Source organism: Schistocerca gregaria, chromosome 4 (assembly GCF_023897955.1).
Source record: "Schistocerca gregaria isolate iqSchGreg1 chromosome 4, iqSchGreg1.2, whole genome shotgun sequence".
NCBI lineage: Eukaryota > Metazoa > Arthropoda > Insecta > Orthoptera > Acrididae > Schistocerca > Schistocerca gregaria.
The window spans coordinates 246,800,191-246,818,519 of NC_064923.1; the positions used below are offsets into that span (position 1 = coordinate 246,800,191).

General features: G+C 43.3%; 1 protein-coding gene across 1 annotated transcript in view; it reads right to left on the bottom strand.

The window, feature by feature from the left end:
* LOC126266948 (proteasome activator complex subunit 4-like) overlaps positions 1–18,329 on the bottom strand; it is a 201,710-nt gene that overhangs the window by 137,205 nt on the left and 46,176 nt on the right. Inside the window, exons 10-15 of the mRNA XM_049971660.1 lie at positions 16,024–16,239; positions 15,838–15,936; positions 12,121–12,258; positions 9,725–9,940; positions 6,757–6,914; positions 6,460–6,549 (exon numbers count right to left, since the gene is read on the bottom strand). Coding sequence (XP_049827617.1) covers positions 6,460–6,549; positions 6,757–6,914; positions 9,725–9,940; positions 12,121–12,258; positions 15,838–15,936; positions 16,024–16,239 — 917 coding nt within the window. The remainder of the gene's footprint in view (positions 1–6,459; positions 6,550–6,756; positions 6,915–9,724; positions 9,941–12,120; positions 12,259–15,837; positions 15,937–16,023; positions 16,240–18,329) is intronic.

Sequence of the window (18,329 nt, forward strand, 5' to 3'; positions counted from 1 at the left end):
GGCGAGTGAGGAGAACCTCATCCCGCCTGCATGACTGGTAGGACATATGCCGTGGCCGCATAGTGGCCTTTACCAGACGCAGCTTATTGTCACCAACTGCCAGCCACTCCTCTTCCCATTGACGCATAACACAAAAACGCAAAAGGGAGGTAACAGCATGAAGGGGGACGGCATATTCAACAATGTGAGGGAGGGAACATGCATCTTTGGCAGCCACATCCGCCAGTTCGTTTCCGCTAATACCCACGTGCCCCGGCACCCAGCAGAAAGAAATCTCCTTCCCCTGCCGTTGCAGGTGGAGTAGGGCATCATGGATGTTCTGGACAACCGTATCCGCTGGGTACAAGTGTTGCATGGTCTGAAGGGCACTCAGGGAGTCAGAACAGATGAGGAACTTAAGACTGGGAACACATCTCATCTGCTCCAATGCCCGCAAGATTGCAAACAACTCGGCATCAAAGATGGTAAACGCCGCAGGAAGCCGTAACTTGACGACTGGATCAGGGAAAACAACAGCACAACCAACAGAGTCCCCCTGTTTAGAGCCATCCGTAAATACAGGTACATGGTCCGGATGCTGGTTTAAAATATCATAAAATAAGGAGGTAAAAACAAATGCTGGAGTGCAGCTCCTCCGGTACTCCGACAAGTCTAGAAGGATGCTGGGCCTCTGGAGCAACAAGGGAGGCAGGCGAGTAAAACCTTGTCGTTGGGGGGCCACACGCTCCACACCAAGGGACTCAAGCAAATGCTTGGCAGGAATCCCAAATGGTCTCGTTGCCCTGGGATGACTGGAAAAAGAGACGTTCCATAGGTGGTCGGGCAATGGTAGGGTACGCAGGGGAGGTAGGACAGGCAAGGAAATGACACACCCGTCGCACCATGAGGAGTTTCCGCCAGATGGCGGGCGGCGATTCCCCTGCCTCAGCACACAGGCTGGGGATGGGACTGGTACGGAAGGCACCAGTGGCCAGCCTGATACCCTCATGGTGTACTGCGTCAAGGATCTTCAGATACGAAGGCCTTGCTGACTCGTACACGGTGCAAGCATAGCCAAGACGCGATCGGACGAAAGCCCTATAAAACTGCAGCAGACGCGCCCGATCTGCTCCCCAGGACCGATGGCTCAGACACTTCAAAATATTCAGTGCCTTCACGGCCCGCACCTTGAGGTCTTTAAGGTGAGGCAACCACGACAACTTGGAATCAAAAGTGAGGCCCGGGAACCACACAGTGTCTCTAAAAGGAAGAACGGTGTCCCTCAGACGCAATTCAGGGGAGGTAAAAGGACGCCGAGAACGATTAAAACGAACACACACAGATTTGTCTGCAGAAAAGTTAAAACCCGTCTTTGCAGTCCATGCCTCTAAGCGCTTTATCGTAAGCTGCAACTGCCGACTAGCAGTGACAAGACTGGAGGAAGAACAGAAAACAGCAAAATCGTCCACAAACAAGGAGCATTGGGCAGGACTCCAGATAGTGGACGTGATACTGTTAATAGTGACGGCAAAGAGGCTGACACTTAAAACGCTGCCCTGAGGAACACCATTCTCCTGCACGTACAAATCAGATAGCACATTACCAACCCAATACCGAAAGAGGCGGTGAGAAAGAAAGGACCGAATGAGGATGGGAAGACGGCCACGAAAGCCCCACTCATGGAGATGATTGAGGATAAGGCGGTGCCAAGTAGTGTCATACGCCTTATTAATGTCAAAGAAGACACCTAGACAATGCTGGTTACGTAGGAAGGCCTGCTGGATGGTGGCCTCAAGCAGGGTCAAGTTGTTTACAGTGGAACGACATCTCCGCAAGCCACACTGAGAGGGGCTAAGGAGCTGCCTGGTCTCAAGCAGCCAAACCAGATGACGGTTGACCAAGCGTTCCAACGTCTTCCCAACACAGCTCGTCAAAGCAATACTTCGATAACTACTGGGATGCGTTCGGTCCTTCCATGGTTTGAGGAGGGGAATCAAAATCGCCTCCCTCCACGAGTCAGGGTACGTGCCGGATAACCATATCATGTTAAAACAGTTCAGGAGAACTTCCTTGGATGGCAGCAACAAGTGCCGCAGCATGCTGTACCGGATTTGATCATGACCAGGCACAGTATCATGAGCCACAGACAGCGCCGAATCCAGTTCCCACATTGTGAAGGGGCAGTTGTAGGGTTCAGAATTTAGAGACCGGAAGTCCAAGTGACCCCTCTCGATGGCAGTGCGGTAGCGGCAGAAATCTGGATCACAGTTTATAGTAGCGGTAGAGTCCGCAAAATGCATGGTCAGTGTCTGGGCAATGTCTCTCGGCACCGTGAGGAGACATCCCTGATGCAGCGATGCCGTGACAGGTAGTTGGCTGAGTTTCCCGGAAATCCTCCTGATGGCTTCCCATACTTTCGTAGAACTAGTGGAGCAAGAGATGCAGTTCAAGAACAAGTGCCATGACCGTCGTTTGCTCTCTATAATCACTCGCCGCGCTTTGGCCCTTGCCACCCGAAAGGCCCCTAGATTGTCAGCTGAGGGACGGCACTTGAAGCGGCACAGAGCTGCACGGTGAGCTCGGATGGCTGAGCGGCACTCAGAGGTCCACCAAGGGACAGGACGCCTCTTGGGATGACCAGATGACCGTGGGATCGACAATTCAGCAGCATGGGAAATCACGGCTATAACATGGTCTACCCATTCGTGGACACTGGCACGGTGTTCCAAAACAGCCAGTTGGCTGAAAAGTGTCCAGTCAGCTCTGCACAGGTGCCACCGGAGCGGCACTGGTAATGCCACAGCCTCATCCAGGAGGCGAATCTAAAGGGGGAAGTGGTCACTAGAATGGAGGTCAGCAGCAGCCTCCCGCAGAGCAGAATCCGCAAGTGCTGGAGAGCAAAAGGAAAGGTCAATAGCCGATGATGACGCGGAAGCAGTACAGAAATGAGTGGGAGCACCAAAGTTGAGGATGCATAGTTCGTCAGACATCATGAGGATTTCCAGAATGCGACCCCTGGGGCAAGTACTCGGAGAGCCCCATAAGACATTACGAGCATTGAAGTCCCCCAGAAGAAGAAATGGGCGGAGGAGTTGGCTAATAAGGTCTGAGAGCGCCTCAGAGTCTATCGCATCCTGAGGCAGTAAATAAACTTAACAGACTGTGAGCCTCCGACTCACAAGAATGTCAACTGCAACTGCTTGCAAGTCGGTAACGAGAGGGAGCTCAGATGAGGGGTGCACATCACGGACAAAAACCGCAACACCACCCTTTGCCCCTTCCCCCGTCAGACCATGTTTTCGATATACGGTATAGCCCCGTAAAGAAGGAGCATCAGTGGCCCGAAAATGTATGCCTTGGAGACATAAGCACAAGGGGCACTCTCGTATGAGGAGTTGTAATTCGGCCACATGCGTCCTGAACCCATTCAGGTTCCACTGTAATATGGGAGCCAGTGATCAGGGTGGCTGAACTTTCACCCTGCCTCTGTGCATTGGAGGAGAGCCCGTACTGGCCGGAGATTTATTCCTGGGGCGAGAAGATCACCCCCGGTCGACATCAATGTCCATAAGCTCCGATGACGACTCACGGGAGATGTCAGACAGTACGATGGCCTCGTCATCGGACCGACCCTGACTTGTCTCCTCAGGTGGCAAAACCTTCACCTTCAGCGTCTTTGTCTTGGGGGGCTTAGAATGCAGAGCCTTGTCAACAGTTGGAGCTTTACTCGCCTGGGCAGAAGGCGCCATATGGAGAGAGGCAGGAAGTACCCCAATGTCAGCAACCACGGCCTTGTCCGACGTAGTGGGGAGAGCCGCAAGTTGCAAAACAACCGCAGCAGCACAAGTGCACTGGCATGCGCAGGTATTAGTGCTAACACTAGCAACCTCCATTTGCGTAGTAACAGTGGCCATTTGCACCAGTTTTTTCAGAGTGGAAGCGAAAGATGTTGAAAACACAGGAGGTTGCATGGCCTTAAAGAGCTTCTTGGCCTCACCATAGAGGATTCGCTTAGATGTTTTAATCTCCTGTACCTTCCGTTCTTCGAGATAGATGGGGCACATCCGGCTCCAGACAGGGTGACTCCCAGAGCAATTCACGCACTTCACAGGCGATGAACAATTGGCTCCGTCATAGGCAGGCTGACCACATTTACCACAAGTGGCTATACCATTGCATTCCAACGTAGAATGCCCAAAGCGCTGACATTTAAAACAGTGCATTGGGTTGGGGAAATATGGCCGTACTGGCAAGTGTAAGAACCCCGATTTAACATGCTCTGGGAGTCTCGGGCAACTGAACGTGAGAATAAACGAGTCAGATTTGATGAGGTCCCTATTGACTCATTTCATAATATGCTGCACGTCAACAATACCTTCGTCAGCCCACTCAGATTTTAACTCGTCTATGGGGATATCCACCAAGTCCCTACAAGTCACAACACCCTTACTATAATTCAAAGTGGAGTGGAGCTCAGTCTCGATAGCGTACTCTCCTAGACAGGTTGCTTTCCGAAGGGAAGCGACTTGACGGGAACTAGAAGTCTCAAGTAACAGAGTCCCATTGCGCAGTCGCTTCACAGATTTCAGTGTTCCTGCAATTCCCTCAAGACCCTTGTGGATGTAAAAGGAAGCAACCCTCTCAAAGCTACCCTCCTTCTGTTTAATAATCAAAAACACATCACCATGTGCTCCGTCACGACAGTCTGTTAAATCTCTAGCAACACCAGGCGCTGGAGGACTCACAGCATGTAGCCGCTTTTTCGATGGGGTGTGTTTTCCTACCAGTGGCCCATCCAAGCCACTGGTAGCCACAAGCAGCTAGGGAACTAAAAGTCCGCTCAGACAGAGCCCCGCATCCCTGAGTAAGCCTTTACAACTGAGGTGCGGCAGGTGCCCCAGAGGTTGCCTGCATGCGACTGTTCCACCCCAACAGTCATGCGTCTTGTAGGCGCGGAGCACACCGAAAGATTGAGGGGTTTTTATAGAGGTTGGCCTTCCTCGCAACCCAGGCGGTCAAGCCAAGATTACCATTCCCCGCATCACACAACATTTCACCGCCGCGCCGTACAGTGGTCGCTGAAGCATGTCCGGGGGTTACAGTGGCAGGAGACTGGCGGTGCTGACCAGTCCCCAGCTCAGGACCTCGAGGTCGCGAAGCCCGTACTCAGCAAGTGAATGCTGAGCCCCTGGGGGCTTCAATGTGGAAAAAATGGCAGCTGATGAAGTGGAATTATTGTTGCTTATTGGTTGGTTTTACATGGACTGAGATTTGCATAGGAATCTCAGCTACATTTAAGTTATTACTAACAAAGGTCACTTTGGATTTGGAAAAGGACCAGATGAATTTGAATTGGGAAAAGCAGTTAAGCTGTTGCAGGAAGTGGAGGAGCTCTTTCTCATCATGTGTGCAGGCCACAAACAAGTCACTGATAAATCGGCTCCATCAATGGGGTCCAGCTATTGGATGTTGAGGAACTTTTCTTCCACGCAGCCTAAGAAAAAGTTGACACAGGTCAGTACCATTACAGTTTCCAAAGCTACCCACCTGATTTGTTACCGCTGAAGGAAAAGTATTTGTGGGTAAAGATGAAGTTTGTTTTCTTCATACTAGTCAACTTCAGTATTTTAAAGCATTGCAATTCAAAACCACAATATAGACAAATGAACTTAAGTGTGACCACATCAGAGTGGTATCTGCGGAAACAGTGTGCCATGTCAGTGCACAGGGATACCAAGGACATATTTTCTATTGACCTCCAGATTTACTATATTGTTTAATCCTCCTGAGGGAAAATGTGCTCCATTCATATATACTGATGTATGCTACTGAAAGTTTTTTAATGGTGTTCTATGGGTCAGGGAATAGACTATCAAGGTACTTTAATCAAAAGGAAGATAGAGTTTAACATCTGATCAACAGTGGGTACATCAGAGACAGAGCACAAGCTCAGATTACAAGTGAATACAGAAAGAGATTGAATATACCCTTTCCAAAGGTACCATTCTGGCATTTGCCTGGAGTGTTTCAGGGAAGCACTAGTCCTCCCAAATGTGAGTACATTGTGCTAACCACTGCACCATCTCGCTCAGCTCCTTAATCATGTACGTAGGTTAGAGAAATTGAAAAGAATAATGGAAAGGTTGAGAGTGAAAAACAGTGAATTGCAGTGGCACCTGAGTACAGGGTTATGAGTAGAAAACGAAACAGAGGTATGCTGTAGTAGGTCCAATAATGAACAAGAAAATAAGAATGCAGGTGAACTACAATGAACAGCATAGGGAAGGGATTATGATGGTCAAGAGCGATACAAAACCACAGCCTATCACAGTAATACAATTACCTATGCCTACCTGCTCTGCACAAGGTGAAGAGACTGAAAACACACATGATGATAAATCAGGGAGCAAATTGTGTGGCACAACTTGGTAACTTTATAAATATTATTTTAATTCCAAAATACCAATGCCTTTAACTTACAGTTTAACTGGTGGTTCGTCCCACTGTGGAAGAAGAGGTCTGCACCCAAGTATTCCATTTACAATGTGTAATGAGCACTGGAGTTCTTCCCTAAGAAATAACACATTTACAAATTTCAATGGAAATGTTGACTAATTTGACAAACATGACTATAAAAAAATGACATCAATGTGAGAGAACTCAATATCAATCACATGGACGCAATTTATCTTCCGCTGTTACAACCCATAAAAAACCTCCATTTCTGCAATGATAATACAAACATTAATTAGTATCATAAACATACTTCCTACATACCTTGTCATTTGTGATTTGTCATTGATGTAACTGCTAATACGTTCTAATTCCACTGGTAAATATCTGTTGACAATATCCTGAACATGTTTTATTTCCTCCTCATCTGGAACATGCCACTTCATTTGGAGATTATGGACATTGCCTGGTTTTCCCCAGTCCTAAAAGAACAGCAGCAATGGGTAAATGACAAGATAAGGCTTATATATATCTGTAATGTGCATTGCTTCTGCCATGCAGCTAAATTCAGTCATCTATACAATCAGATCAGATAATTTGTAGGGAGTAGCCTATTTAATATTCTTGTAATTTTCTTTTGAATTTATACTTCTTAATTTCATATATGTGAGGGAAGCTTTTTTACATGAGAGGAACTTCCTTTTTGATCTTCAGCAATCTGACAAGGAGATAAAATATTTGTGCAAAATATGTGGGTCTCATATTATTGTCATGTTAACAGTTCATCTTAAGTTTTTATTATTTTACAGGAAATATCATTAAGAGGTAAGTGCAGCAATAACTGAGTGTAAGCATTTCAGCATACTTGAAAACATATATGTAAGATAGGTGGTGATAAACTTCACACAAAATTATGTTTATCTATGAATTCACAAAATTATGTTTATCTATGAATTCCCTCCAATTTAGCTGGTTGTCCAGCATGACCCAAAAGAACTTTACACGTGGTAGTTATATTCTCTTATTCCAACATTCATGACATGGCTAAATGGTGTGAAAAACTTGGCGAATAACTGCAACTGATTTTGAAGTATTGGTAATTGTATTAACAAAGTACTCAAATGTTTATGCATTATTAAACTGGCCCTACATTTTTATTACACATTACACAGAAGCAATTAATTAGTGCAACTGATTAGTTTATTTCATGTATGGCTCACAGACCTATGATTTACACATACTTAATTTAGTTTAATACATGACAAAACATGATAATATGGAACAGTAAAAGCATATCTATAAAGCTGGAGAACTGGCAGTAGCTAAAAAAGTTTAAAACAGCCATTTTTTAGGAGATGCATCTGCAAAGTCTGTGCAGGTACCCAAGAATTTTGTTTTTGGACAGTCATGCAAAATGTGGTCCAATACTTGTTCCAATGTTCTACAGTCTGTCGGTCATTCCCCATTTATTCCATACATCCATTTTGTTTTCATTTGACATGAGAGTTGTAAACTAATAGAGAACAACAAAATCACAAAACGTAAATGCAGGTCACTTGGAGACTACTCCCCACTACAACTCTGACTGCTCTGTGCATGTGCCAATCTACCAGTTTGCAGCTACTGCTTAATACATCTAACAGCCACAATTCAAATAGTGAGAAGCACGAAAAGATTCTGCTTATACACAACTTCAGCTCTGTGCATGCACATGAGCCAAATGGCAACTACTCAAATGAATCTTAATTTAAAACAACTGCTCAAACGAATCTAATTTAAACTGTTGTGACACCATACTCATTGAAAGCAGTCCGCTGCTACAAAGTATTGCATAGTCTTCCTAAAGCCTTTAGCACATTTTGCTGGTGGCGGGCATTTGTGTGATCACTGTGTTTTATTGTTGTAAATGGCACATTTTACTTTCAACATAATTTTATATTGGAATTTTTCTCTCATTTATGTTTTATTGCTGCAGTATTATTCTGCAGTAGCGGGCTAAGGTAAAAGTCTTTGTTAGTATATCAGTTCTTACCAGTCAAAATTACAAAATTTTAACTCAGAACCTAAACAATAACAATTTCCTGGGGTTCTAAAAAACTCCCAGGTTCTTCCCAGTTTTTTCCTCAAATGAAAAAATTCCAAGGTTTTTCTCAGATTTCTTGGTTTTCTCAGGACATATAAACCCTGTATAATCTCACTGTGACATTAATATTTAACCAGTTTGCTGTCAACCATTTGTAGGCTTGTTTGGCAATCATCTGGGCTTTGTCTTACACTTGGACTCGTGAATAGTATGCTTGGGTAATTCAAAAACTTTACAGTTTTTGAATATCTGTTTAAAGTCATTCAGTTATGTTAAGAACAGAAATTGCACAATTATGAAACCTTGTGGGACTTTTCTATATAAACAAATTATCTACACATTCTTCTCTTAATAACTACTTAAAATCTAGTGACAAGTTGTCAACTTTCAGATCCTTGATGACATCTCAATGGGAAAATCTGCAAACATTACTGGACAAAACACACTTTTAACAATTATTTTAATTTTACCTCTGATACATGCCACATTAATTCGATCCCAACTGTGGTACGAATAACTTATTACTGAAAAATACTGTACTTTTGGTTCCTGTTTGGTCACCGAGCCTGGCTAATAGTTACACTGCACTAACAAGAAAGACAAAACTAAAATGCTCTGATATCTACCTCTATAATCAATAAACAATGTATGAAAAGACAAATTACTACTTACCATAAAGAAGACATGTTAAGTTGCAGAGAGGCACAATTAAAAGACATTTCTCCCGGAAGGCATACTGGCCCCTGTTGGACTTGGTGGCCATATGTGTATGAGGTATGCTTCCTTGTGTGTAGCTGGCCGGAGTGGCCGAGCGGTTCTAGACGCTACAGTCTGGAGCCGCGCGACCCCTACGGTCACAGGTTTGAATCCTGCCTCGGGCATGGATATGTGTGATGTCCATAGGTTAGTTAGGTTTAAGTAGTTCTAGGTTCTAGGAGACTGATGACCACTGCAGTTAAGGCCCATAGCGCTCAGAGCCATTTGAGCCTTGAGTGTATGAATGGAGTGCGTTTCTCTTCTGCTGAAGGCTTTAGTCAAAAGCTTTATGTAAGTGTCTTTTCATTGTGCCAGTCTGCAACTTAACATGTTTTCTTTACAGTAAGTAGCAATCTGTCTTTTCCTGTACTCTTGATATTCCTACCTGAAGTTTCTATCATCAATGATATTTTTCACAGCTATTATTGGCAAGCAAGAAACCAGCATACTCACTCTTATTGGCAAGTAATCTTTCACATGACTGTCATATGATTCTGTTGAACTTCTATACTCCAATGGCATGATAAAACTTAGGCTGTACAGAACATTTCGTAAAATTTTGCTGGAGAAAACATAACCATCACGGCAAGTTAAATGTAATGTACGGTCAAGAACTTCTAGTATTGAAGGGATGTATGGAATAAGACATTTCCCATCACAGTCAACAATCTGGAAAAGAGAAACCGGTGTTATCTACTATGGCATAATTAAAATATGTTACAATTGTAATAAAAAACACTATGAAAGAACAAGTGGATAGACTTGCTCAAAAAACATGTAACAATAAATCAACACTAATGTAAAAATATGGTATCCGGAGGTCAAAACCAAGGAATCCTCAGTAAGGGCTAAGGGAGAAGTGCTAGATTATGGGGATCTGGAAGATACAAGAAAATTTGTGTAAGTTTTTTCATGTTTTTTACAGATAAGATCAAGATAATTGACTAAAGTGCCTTGTGTCTGAGAAAAATAAAGAACAGAGATCATCGTATCTCACATTTCATTCAATCACAACCTCCTTTAAAACGAGGAATTTAAGGTTCCAGAAGCTTATCAGTTCAGCAGTGTCTTCATATAAACTTCACTGTAACTTACTTTAACTGACTTAGCTTCGAACTGAGAATTTATTTTACAAATAATGGAAGTATTAAAAGTAACAACTTATTGTGTAGTTGAGTCAGTCACAATAACATAACTGAGGAAGCATACTATACTTTCTTCATAGCTACGAGGAAGCACTGCATGCATGGAAATATATATATATATATATATATGTGTGTGTGTGTGTGTGTGTGTGTGTGTGTGTGTGTGTGTGTGTGTGTGTGTTGTGTTATATACCTATCAATAATTCAATGCCACAGCTATATCGTGAGTTGTCACCTTCAATGTTTCTATTAATTACACTCCTGGAAATGGAAAAAAGAACACATTGACACCGATGTGTCAGACCCACCATACTTGCTCCGGGCACTGCGAGAGGGCTGTACAAGCAATGATCACACGCACGGCACAGCGGACACACCAGGAACCGCGGTGTTGGCCGTCGAATGGCGCTAGCTGCGCAGCGTTTGTGCACCGCCGCCGTCAGTTTCAGCCAGTTTGCCGTGGCATACGGAGCTCCATCGCAGTCTTTAACACTGGTAGCATGCCGCGACAGCGTGGATGTGAACCGTATGTGCAGTTGATGGACTTTGAGCGAGGTCGTATAGTGGGCATGCGGGAGGCCGGGTGGACGTACAGCCGAATTGCTCAACACGTGGGGCGTGAGGTCTCCACAGTACATCGATGTTGTCGCCAGTGGTCGGCGGAAGGTGCACGTGCCCGTCGACCTGGGACCGGACCGCAGCGACGCACAGATGCACGCCAAGACTGTAGGATCCTACGCAATGCCGTAGGGGACCGCACCGCCACTTCCCAGCAAATTAGGGACACTGTTGCTCCTGGGGTATCGGCGAGGACCATTCGCAACCGTCTCCATGAAGCTGGGCTACGGTCCCGCACACCGTTAGGCCGTCTTCCGCTCACGCCCCAACATCGTGCAGCCCGCCTCCAGTGGTGTCGCGACAGGCGTGAATGGAGGGACGAATGGAGACGTGTCGTCTTCAGCGATGAGAGTCGCTTCTGCCTTGGTGCCAATGATGGTCGTATGCGTGTTTGGCGCCGTGCAAGTGAGCGCCACAATCAGGACTGCATACGACCGAGGCACGCAGGGCCAACACCCGGCATCATGGTGTGGGGAGCGATCTCCTACACTGGCCGTACACCTCTGGTGATCGTCGAGGGGACACTGAATAGTGCACGGTACACCCAAACCGTCATCGAACCCATCGTTCTACCATTCCTAGACCGGCAAGGGAACTTGCTGTTCCAACAGGACAATGCACGTCCGCATGTATCCCGTGCCACCCAACGTGCTCTAGAAGGTGTAAGTCAACTACCCTGGCCAGCAAGATCTCCGGATCTGTCCCCCATTGAGCATGTTTGGGACTGGATGAAGCGTCGTCTCAAGTGGTCTGCATGTCCCGCACGAACGCTGGTCCAACTGAGGCGCCAGGTGGAAATGGCATGGCAAGCCGTTCCACAGGACTACATCCAGCATCTCTACGATCGTCTCCATGGGAGAATAGCAGCCTGCATTGCTGCGAAAGGTGGATATACACTGTATTAGTGCCGACATTGTGTATGCTCTGTTGCCTGTGTCTATGTGCCTGTGGTTCTGTCAGTGTGATCATGTGATGTATCTGACCCGAGGAATGTGTCAATAAAGTTTCCCCTTCCTGGGACAATGAATTCACGGTGTTCTTATTTCAATTTCCAGGAGTGTATATTCCACTAGCAACCATACACACCTCTGAAAGTATCAATAAGTTGTACAATAGTTCATCATCAAGTGTTTCATCCTTCAATATTTCATCATTCTCTGTTAAGATAAGAATTCTGCTGCAAAACTGAGGTACTAATGATTTCAGAGTCTCTTCTGCATTCACCTGCAATTTGAAAAAGTACATTTTGCATAAAATCTATGTAATACAAGTTTTTAAATGCTGTAAACAGTCAGCGAGTTATCAGCACCCATGATAAACAGAAAACATCAATTAATTTCAATGGCAAAACACCAATGGCTTACATTAAATGCACAATCACTATTTTGAATCTGAAGTCAGCAACGTAAACATAACAAATGAAACAATCATATTCAAGGAAACAAGTGCAATTAATATCTATGGCTAAATTGATTTTTCATATGTATTTCTGATATACTTCATAAAGTCTTCTCACCCTATCTTAAAAAAAAAAAAAAAAAAATGGCTCTGAGCACTATGGGACTTAACACCTGAGGTCATCAATCCCCTACAACTTGGAACTACTTAAACCTAACTAACTTATAGTCTGGGAGACGAGTCTTTGGTATTGACAGCTCGGTAGCGTCTTTCCGTTGCCTAGCGTCCGCAGGCAGGCAGCACATGACGGCCTGACTTTGAGCGGGTAGCAAGGGCCACGCTGCCGCTCTGAAACCCGGTCGCACGCGCTTATGAAACTTACCAGTGTCTCGCGTGCAGGCGGTGCAGTCGTTCGTCATTTGTCTAAAGTTGAATTAGCAGTTTATTTCGTTTTTGTTGTTTTTAGTGTTTCTTTGTTTATGTTTCGTTGTAAACAATGTCTAGTGCGGCGGGTAGTACCAGCCCAACACAAGAAGTGAAACGGGGGAAGAAAAGTGTGCTACACACCCAGGCCCGTGAATTCGTGTGCTCTGTGAGGGATTACTTTGAGAAAGAAAAGGACAAAGGTGGGCCCTTAATTCCTGTTGTTCAGGTTGTGAAGAGAACTGCAGCAGCATTGAAAATAAGTAAGAACACTGTTGTTAAGATAGGGAAAGAACAGTATAGTGTAGATTGTGACGAGAGTGGCACAACAAATCTGCACACGCCAGGAAAAAAGCGACGGAGAAATAAGCAGGTGACAGCTTTGGACGATTTTCAGAAAGACGTTATTCGTCGTCATATATACAGCTATTATAATGGGGCGTAATAGAGAAGGGAACATCCCACTCAATCTAAATTACTGGTGTCACTTTAGAAAGATGATCTTTTTAAAGGGAGCAAATTTTCATCACGTACAGTGTTGAAAGACATAGGCTTCAGCTATTCACTGTTTAACGGACGCAAAATATTAATGGAAAGGACAGATGTAGTTGCATGGCGGTGCAGATTTCTGCGCAGGATCATGGGTGTGGAATTCGAAAGTATAGTGTGGTTAGATGAAACTTGGGTCAATGCCAGTCATTCTTTACATAGAGGCTGGAATGATGGAATGCCCGAGGGGACAATGGCAGTGCCTGTTGGCAAAGGAGGGCGTATTTTTGTCTTACATGCAGGAACATCGAAAGGTTTTGTGCCAAACTGCTTGAAAATGTTTCGGTCAAAAATGACGGGAGATTACCATGAAGAAATGAACAGTGTAGTATTTCAAGAATGGTTCGAGACATCGCTTATGACGAATGTGACAAGTCCATCAGTGATTGTTATGGACAATGTGCCTTATCATTCCGTTGTTCACAATAAGGCACCAACCTTGGCAACAAAAAAAAAGATGATATCATTCAGTGGTTGAAACGGCGAAAAGTAGATTTCAGAGAAGATTTCAGGAAGGCGGAACTGCTCGAAATTGTGGCACAAAAGAAACCCCAATTTCCAACATACGTAATTGACAAGATTGCTAAAAGGCACGGGCATGAAATCATTCACCTTCCTCCATACCACTGTCACTTCAATGCAATTACATTGCTGCAAACAATAAAAAATTCACGATCTCTGAAGTGGAAACTCTCCTTCCAGCAGCTATCAATAAAGTGACAAGCGAGACGTGGGCTAAAATTGTAAACAGCACTGCAAGTGCCATCAGAGAGGCGGCCATAACCGAAGGGGTTGTGGAAGAATGCATCGAAAATTTAATTATACATCTGGGAGAGAGCAGTGATAGTTCGAGTTGTGCTGAGGAAGACAATGTCAAATCAGATTCTGACAGTGATGTGAGTGGTGTTTTTCCATTACAGTAACTACAACGTATTCAGGAATGTAAGGAGGGAGTTTGCTATCAATCCACAACCAGATCATCATATTGTGAGTACTTTCTTCGGATTATAACTCTTAATACACTGACCAATTATTCTGTAGCTTGTAGTACAACAAATTAATAATGCTATTACTTAACAATGGAAACCAAAACTGCTAATGTTCAACAACTTGCGAAAATAGTGTTCATTTCAGTTGTGAAGTTTAACAAATAACTTTATTATGTTTCAGCATCTTAGAAACTTGTACTAAATAGTTCTTATCAGTTTTCGAGTTAATATATTTCAAGCAACAACTTTAAATAAATTCACGCGTACCAATACGACTTGTATTTTGTCTCTCTTTTATTTCTGCTGCTAGAGAATGCGTGTAGCAGACAGGGCGCCGCGTGCTGTGAGCCACGTTCGGCAACAGCGCCGTCTGCCCGCCGGAACTGTCAATACCAATCACTCGTCTCACGGACTATAAGGACATCACACACATCCATGCCCGAGGCAGGATTCGAACCTGCGACCGTAGTGGTCACGCGGTTCCGGACTGAAGCGCCTAGAATCGCTTTGCCACCACGGCCGGCTATCTTTTAAAAAATAAATAAAATAAATAAAAAATAAAGAAAATATAATGACATCCACACAATCACACACACAATGTCACATGCAGATTTGTCTAAATAGTTACTGCGACAATTTACACCTCCAAATTTAATGTATATTCTTTGCTGAAATATGCTTAATATCCCATCACACACAAAACTGAAGCACATCTCACTCTAGCCTAAACACAGATATTTTCATGTAGATGCAAACAAGGACTCTTATCCACTTCAGGCCCTTCCCTTGATTATCTCAACACATAATTCCCACTCTTCCCTTGTTTTCTGTGCTCTTCACTCTTACTAGCAGAATGTCTATAATACATGTCTTTATTCTGAGTCCTGTCATGTAGTTAGCAAGCAGAACAACTATTGAAAAAAGGCTATTGTCAGCTCTGACAGTATCTATTCATATGGTAAGTAAAATATAACCTTACTCTTATGTAACATATTTTCTAAAAGAAACTTCTCTCCTCCTCCCCCCCCCCCCCTCTCCCTCTCTCTCTCTCTCTCTCTCTCTCTCTCTCTCTCTCTCTCTCTAAACAATGGAAAGTCCTGGACGGAGTAATAACAATATGGAAAGGCTAGAGTGCTACTTACCACATAGAAGAGCCATGTAGCCTCAGACAAGCACAATGAAAAAGACACTTAAGATTTTTAAGCTTTCAGGCAAAGTCCTTTTTCTGAAATAGGAAACACACACATTCACACATGGATGTCTTGCACACCCATTGCCATGTGTGTTTTCTGTTTCAGAAGAATTAATTTGTCCAAAAGCTTAAAATATTATAACAGTGTTTTTCAATGTGCCCATCTGCAATTCAATGCCTCCTCTATGTGGTGACCAGCAATCTATCCTTTCCACGTTTTGTAATTTAAGAATGTACCATTTCTATACAGACCTTAGAAAATGATCGAACAATGGCAGCGACAAACTGTCCAGCAACTTTTGTCTCCATTATCCTCCCAATGACAAGTGCATGTAATTTCCGCAATGCCGACTGCAAAAAGAGTCTTTTTGTAGAAAGAGCTTCTACACATTATCACAAACTAATGAAACAACAAAATTTCAGGAAAAACAACCGTACTTTAAAAATACTGGGAGATGTTTGCATCAGCAAAGTTGTGACTGTTGATCCAAGAGCACATTCTGCCATGTTCTCAAGTTTGCTCCGTCTGTCATTCTCTCTCTCTAACCGTGTTACCTCTAGAGAGCTGCTATCTATTAACGTGAAACAGCGATCCAGAAACTGAAGCACAAAGTCTTCAAAGTCTGCAGTAGCTAAGCAAACTGTTTCTTCTTCCTGTGGAAAATAATAAAAAATAAACAACACACTACAATCACCATTAAGTGAGATATTCTAGTTAACATGTTCAAAACAAATTTTATGCAAACAATGGAATTATTTCTACATCTTCCTGTGTTCTTTGATCAGATGCATCTACAAATGTGTATGTACATAGTTATTTACATATTTTAACAATGGCTTCTTTTGGCATGTAGTTGAGATATATTCAATTTTCTTCTGAAAACCTTCCTATCATTGTCAAGGTGAGTATGTGGTATTGCCCGAAGATTGCAGTGCCACATCACAGTCGATAATGTGCATTGAATCGCAGACATTAAGGATGACTTGCTGCAATTCATAAAGACAAATGGGAAATTCTGAAGAGGACATGCCCCTCCCCTAATCTCTATCTCTCTGTCTCTCGACACAGCAGCTGCATAGAAAGGAGGTCTATCTAGAGCCTAGTATAGAAGAGCTCTGCCCCAGTCCCTGACAGCTGAAGAGGTTATCATCATCGAGGAGGACTAAAGATTTATTCAAGTCTCAGACAGCAACATACTTTTGTAAATGTTGAACATTGTGCATCAAGAAGAGATTGTAAGTGTATGTATCAAGTGATGCTGTAATAGTCAATGACATTTGTCAAACACTGGAAATTCAATGTAGGAATATTAACAATGTAGAAAAGGCAGATTGCTATTTATTATAAAGATGACATGCTAAGTTACATACAGGCACAATTAAAAGACATCTACACATATGCGTTTGGCCACAGCCTTTATCAGAAAAAGAGAGACACACACCATTCACTCACAAAAGCAAGCAAACCTCATGCACACACGTCTGCCAACTATGGCAGTTCAGGCTCTTCCCCCCTTTCCCTGCTCTCCTCTCTCTGTCCAGTTCCTCATCTATCCATCTCAACCTTACCCCAGCCCTGCCCATCCACACACATGGCCCCTGCAAAACAGGTTGATAAAGCAGGCTGATACTGATCCCACAACACAGCTCTCATCCATGACAGCTTACATGTCAGGGACTTCACAACTGTTTTATCCACCTGCTGTGTAGACTGGACAACAAAGCAGGTTGATAAGGCAGACCAATACTATCACAACATGTTAGGTATGCAGAGCAGCCTATATGGCAGAGGCTAAAAAGAAGTTTTTGTCCGTATCTCGGCTCTTCTTGTAATCAGGAAATTATAAACACCACAATGCTGATGCTTGTGAAATTTGTTGTTTCTGTTTAAAATTTGGATGCAATTGATCCTGGGATTTGGGAGGAGAGCCTTACATACATACCTTACATATAGCCTTTTCTCTGTGACTTCACTCATGTACACATTGAGATGAAAGAAATTTCAAAAAAGGTGATATGTTACTTTCTCCTATAGCGATGAAAGGGGTACCAAATTTGTTATAAATGTCAGTAAATTACTCAAAGGAGAGTATTTTTCAGTACAGGTATTTCGTTCATTCCAAGATAGTATCAATTCATGACATCATCGTCTACACATGAGTTGACTGTATTCTGAATCCGTTTTAGCATACTAATAGTTTCTTTCAGGCTACACAATTTTATTGATTATGAAATATATGTTCTTGAAGTTTATTCAGAATGGGAAATGTTAATTAGTAATTTACCTGTTTAATATAAAAGTGTTTTGAATTTTGTGTGCATGAAAAAATGTGAATTTATGTGCGGCTTTTACTCTGAGATGAGTTATCACTTAAGAGTGCAAAAGGTGCGTGTGTACAGTTCTAGGACCTGCGTGGTAAATTTTATTTTTTGTGATTTTGACTCTAATCAAGACAAATCCAGTTTCATTTATACTTTATGTGAGATACACACATCACATTATTACAAAAGAGTCGTTTAGCCCCTTAGGGAAAACTGAAACCTGCATGCTCGATTTGAAATACATTACATGCTAGTGTGTGATCAAGCTGTCCAGTGAATCGTGCACAATAGTTGCCAACACGCTTGGACTTAATGCGCCAAGTTGAAAATTAATTTTGAGACAAGTGCTGATTTTGACAAAAATGAACCGAAAGTTCATTCAAAATACTGAGGTTCTGATTGAGACACATCACCTTGTTGAT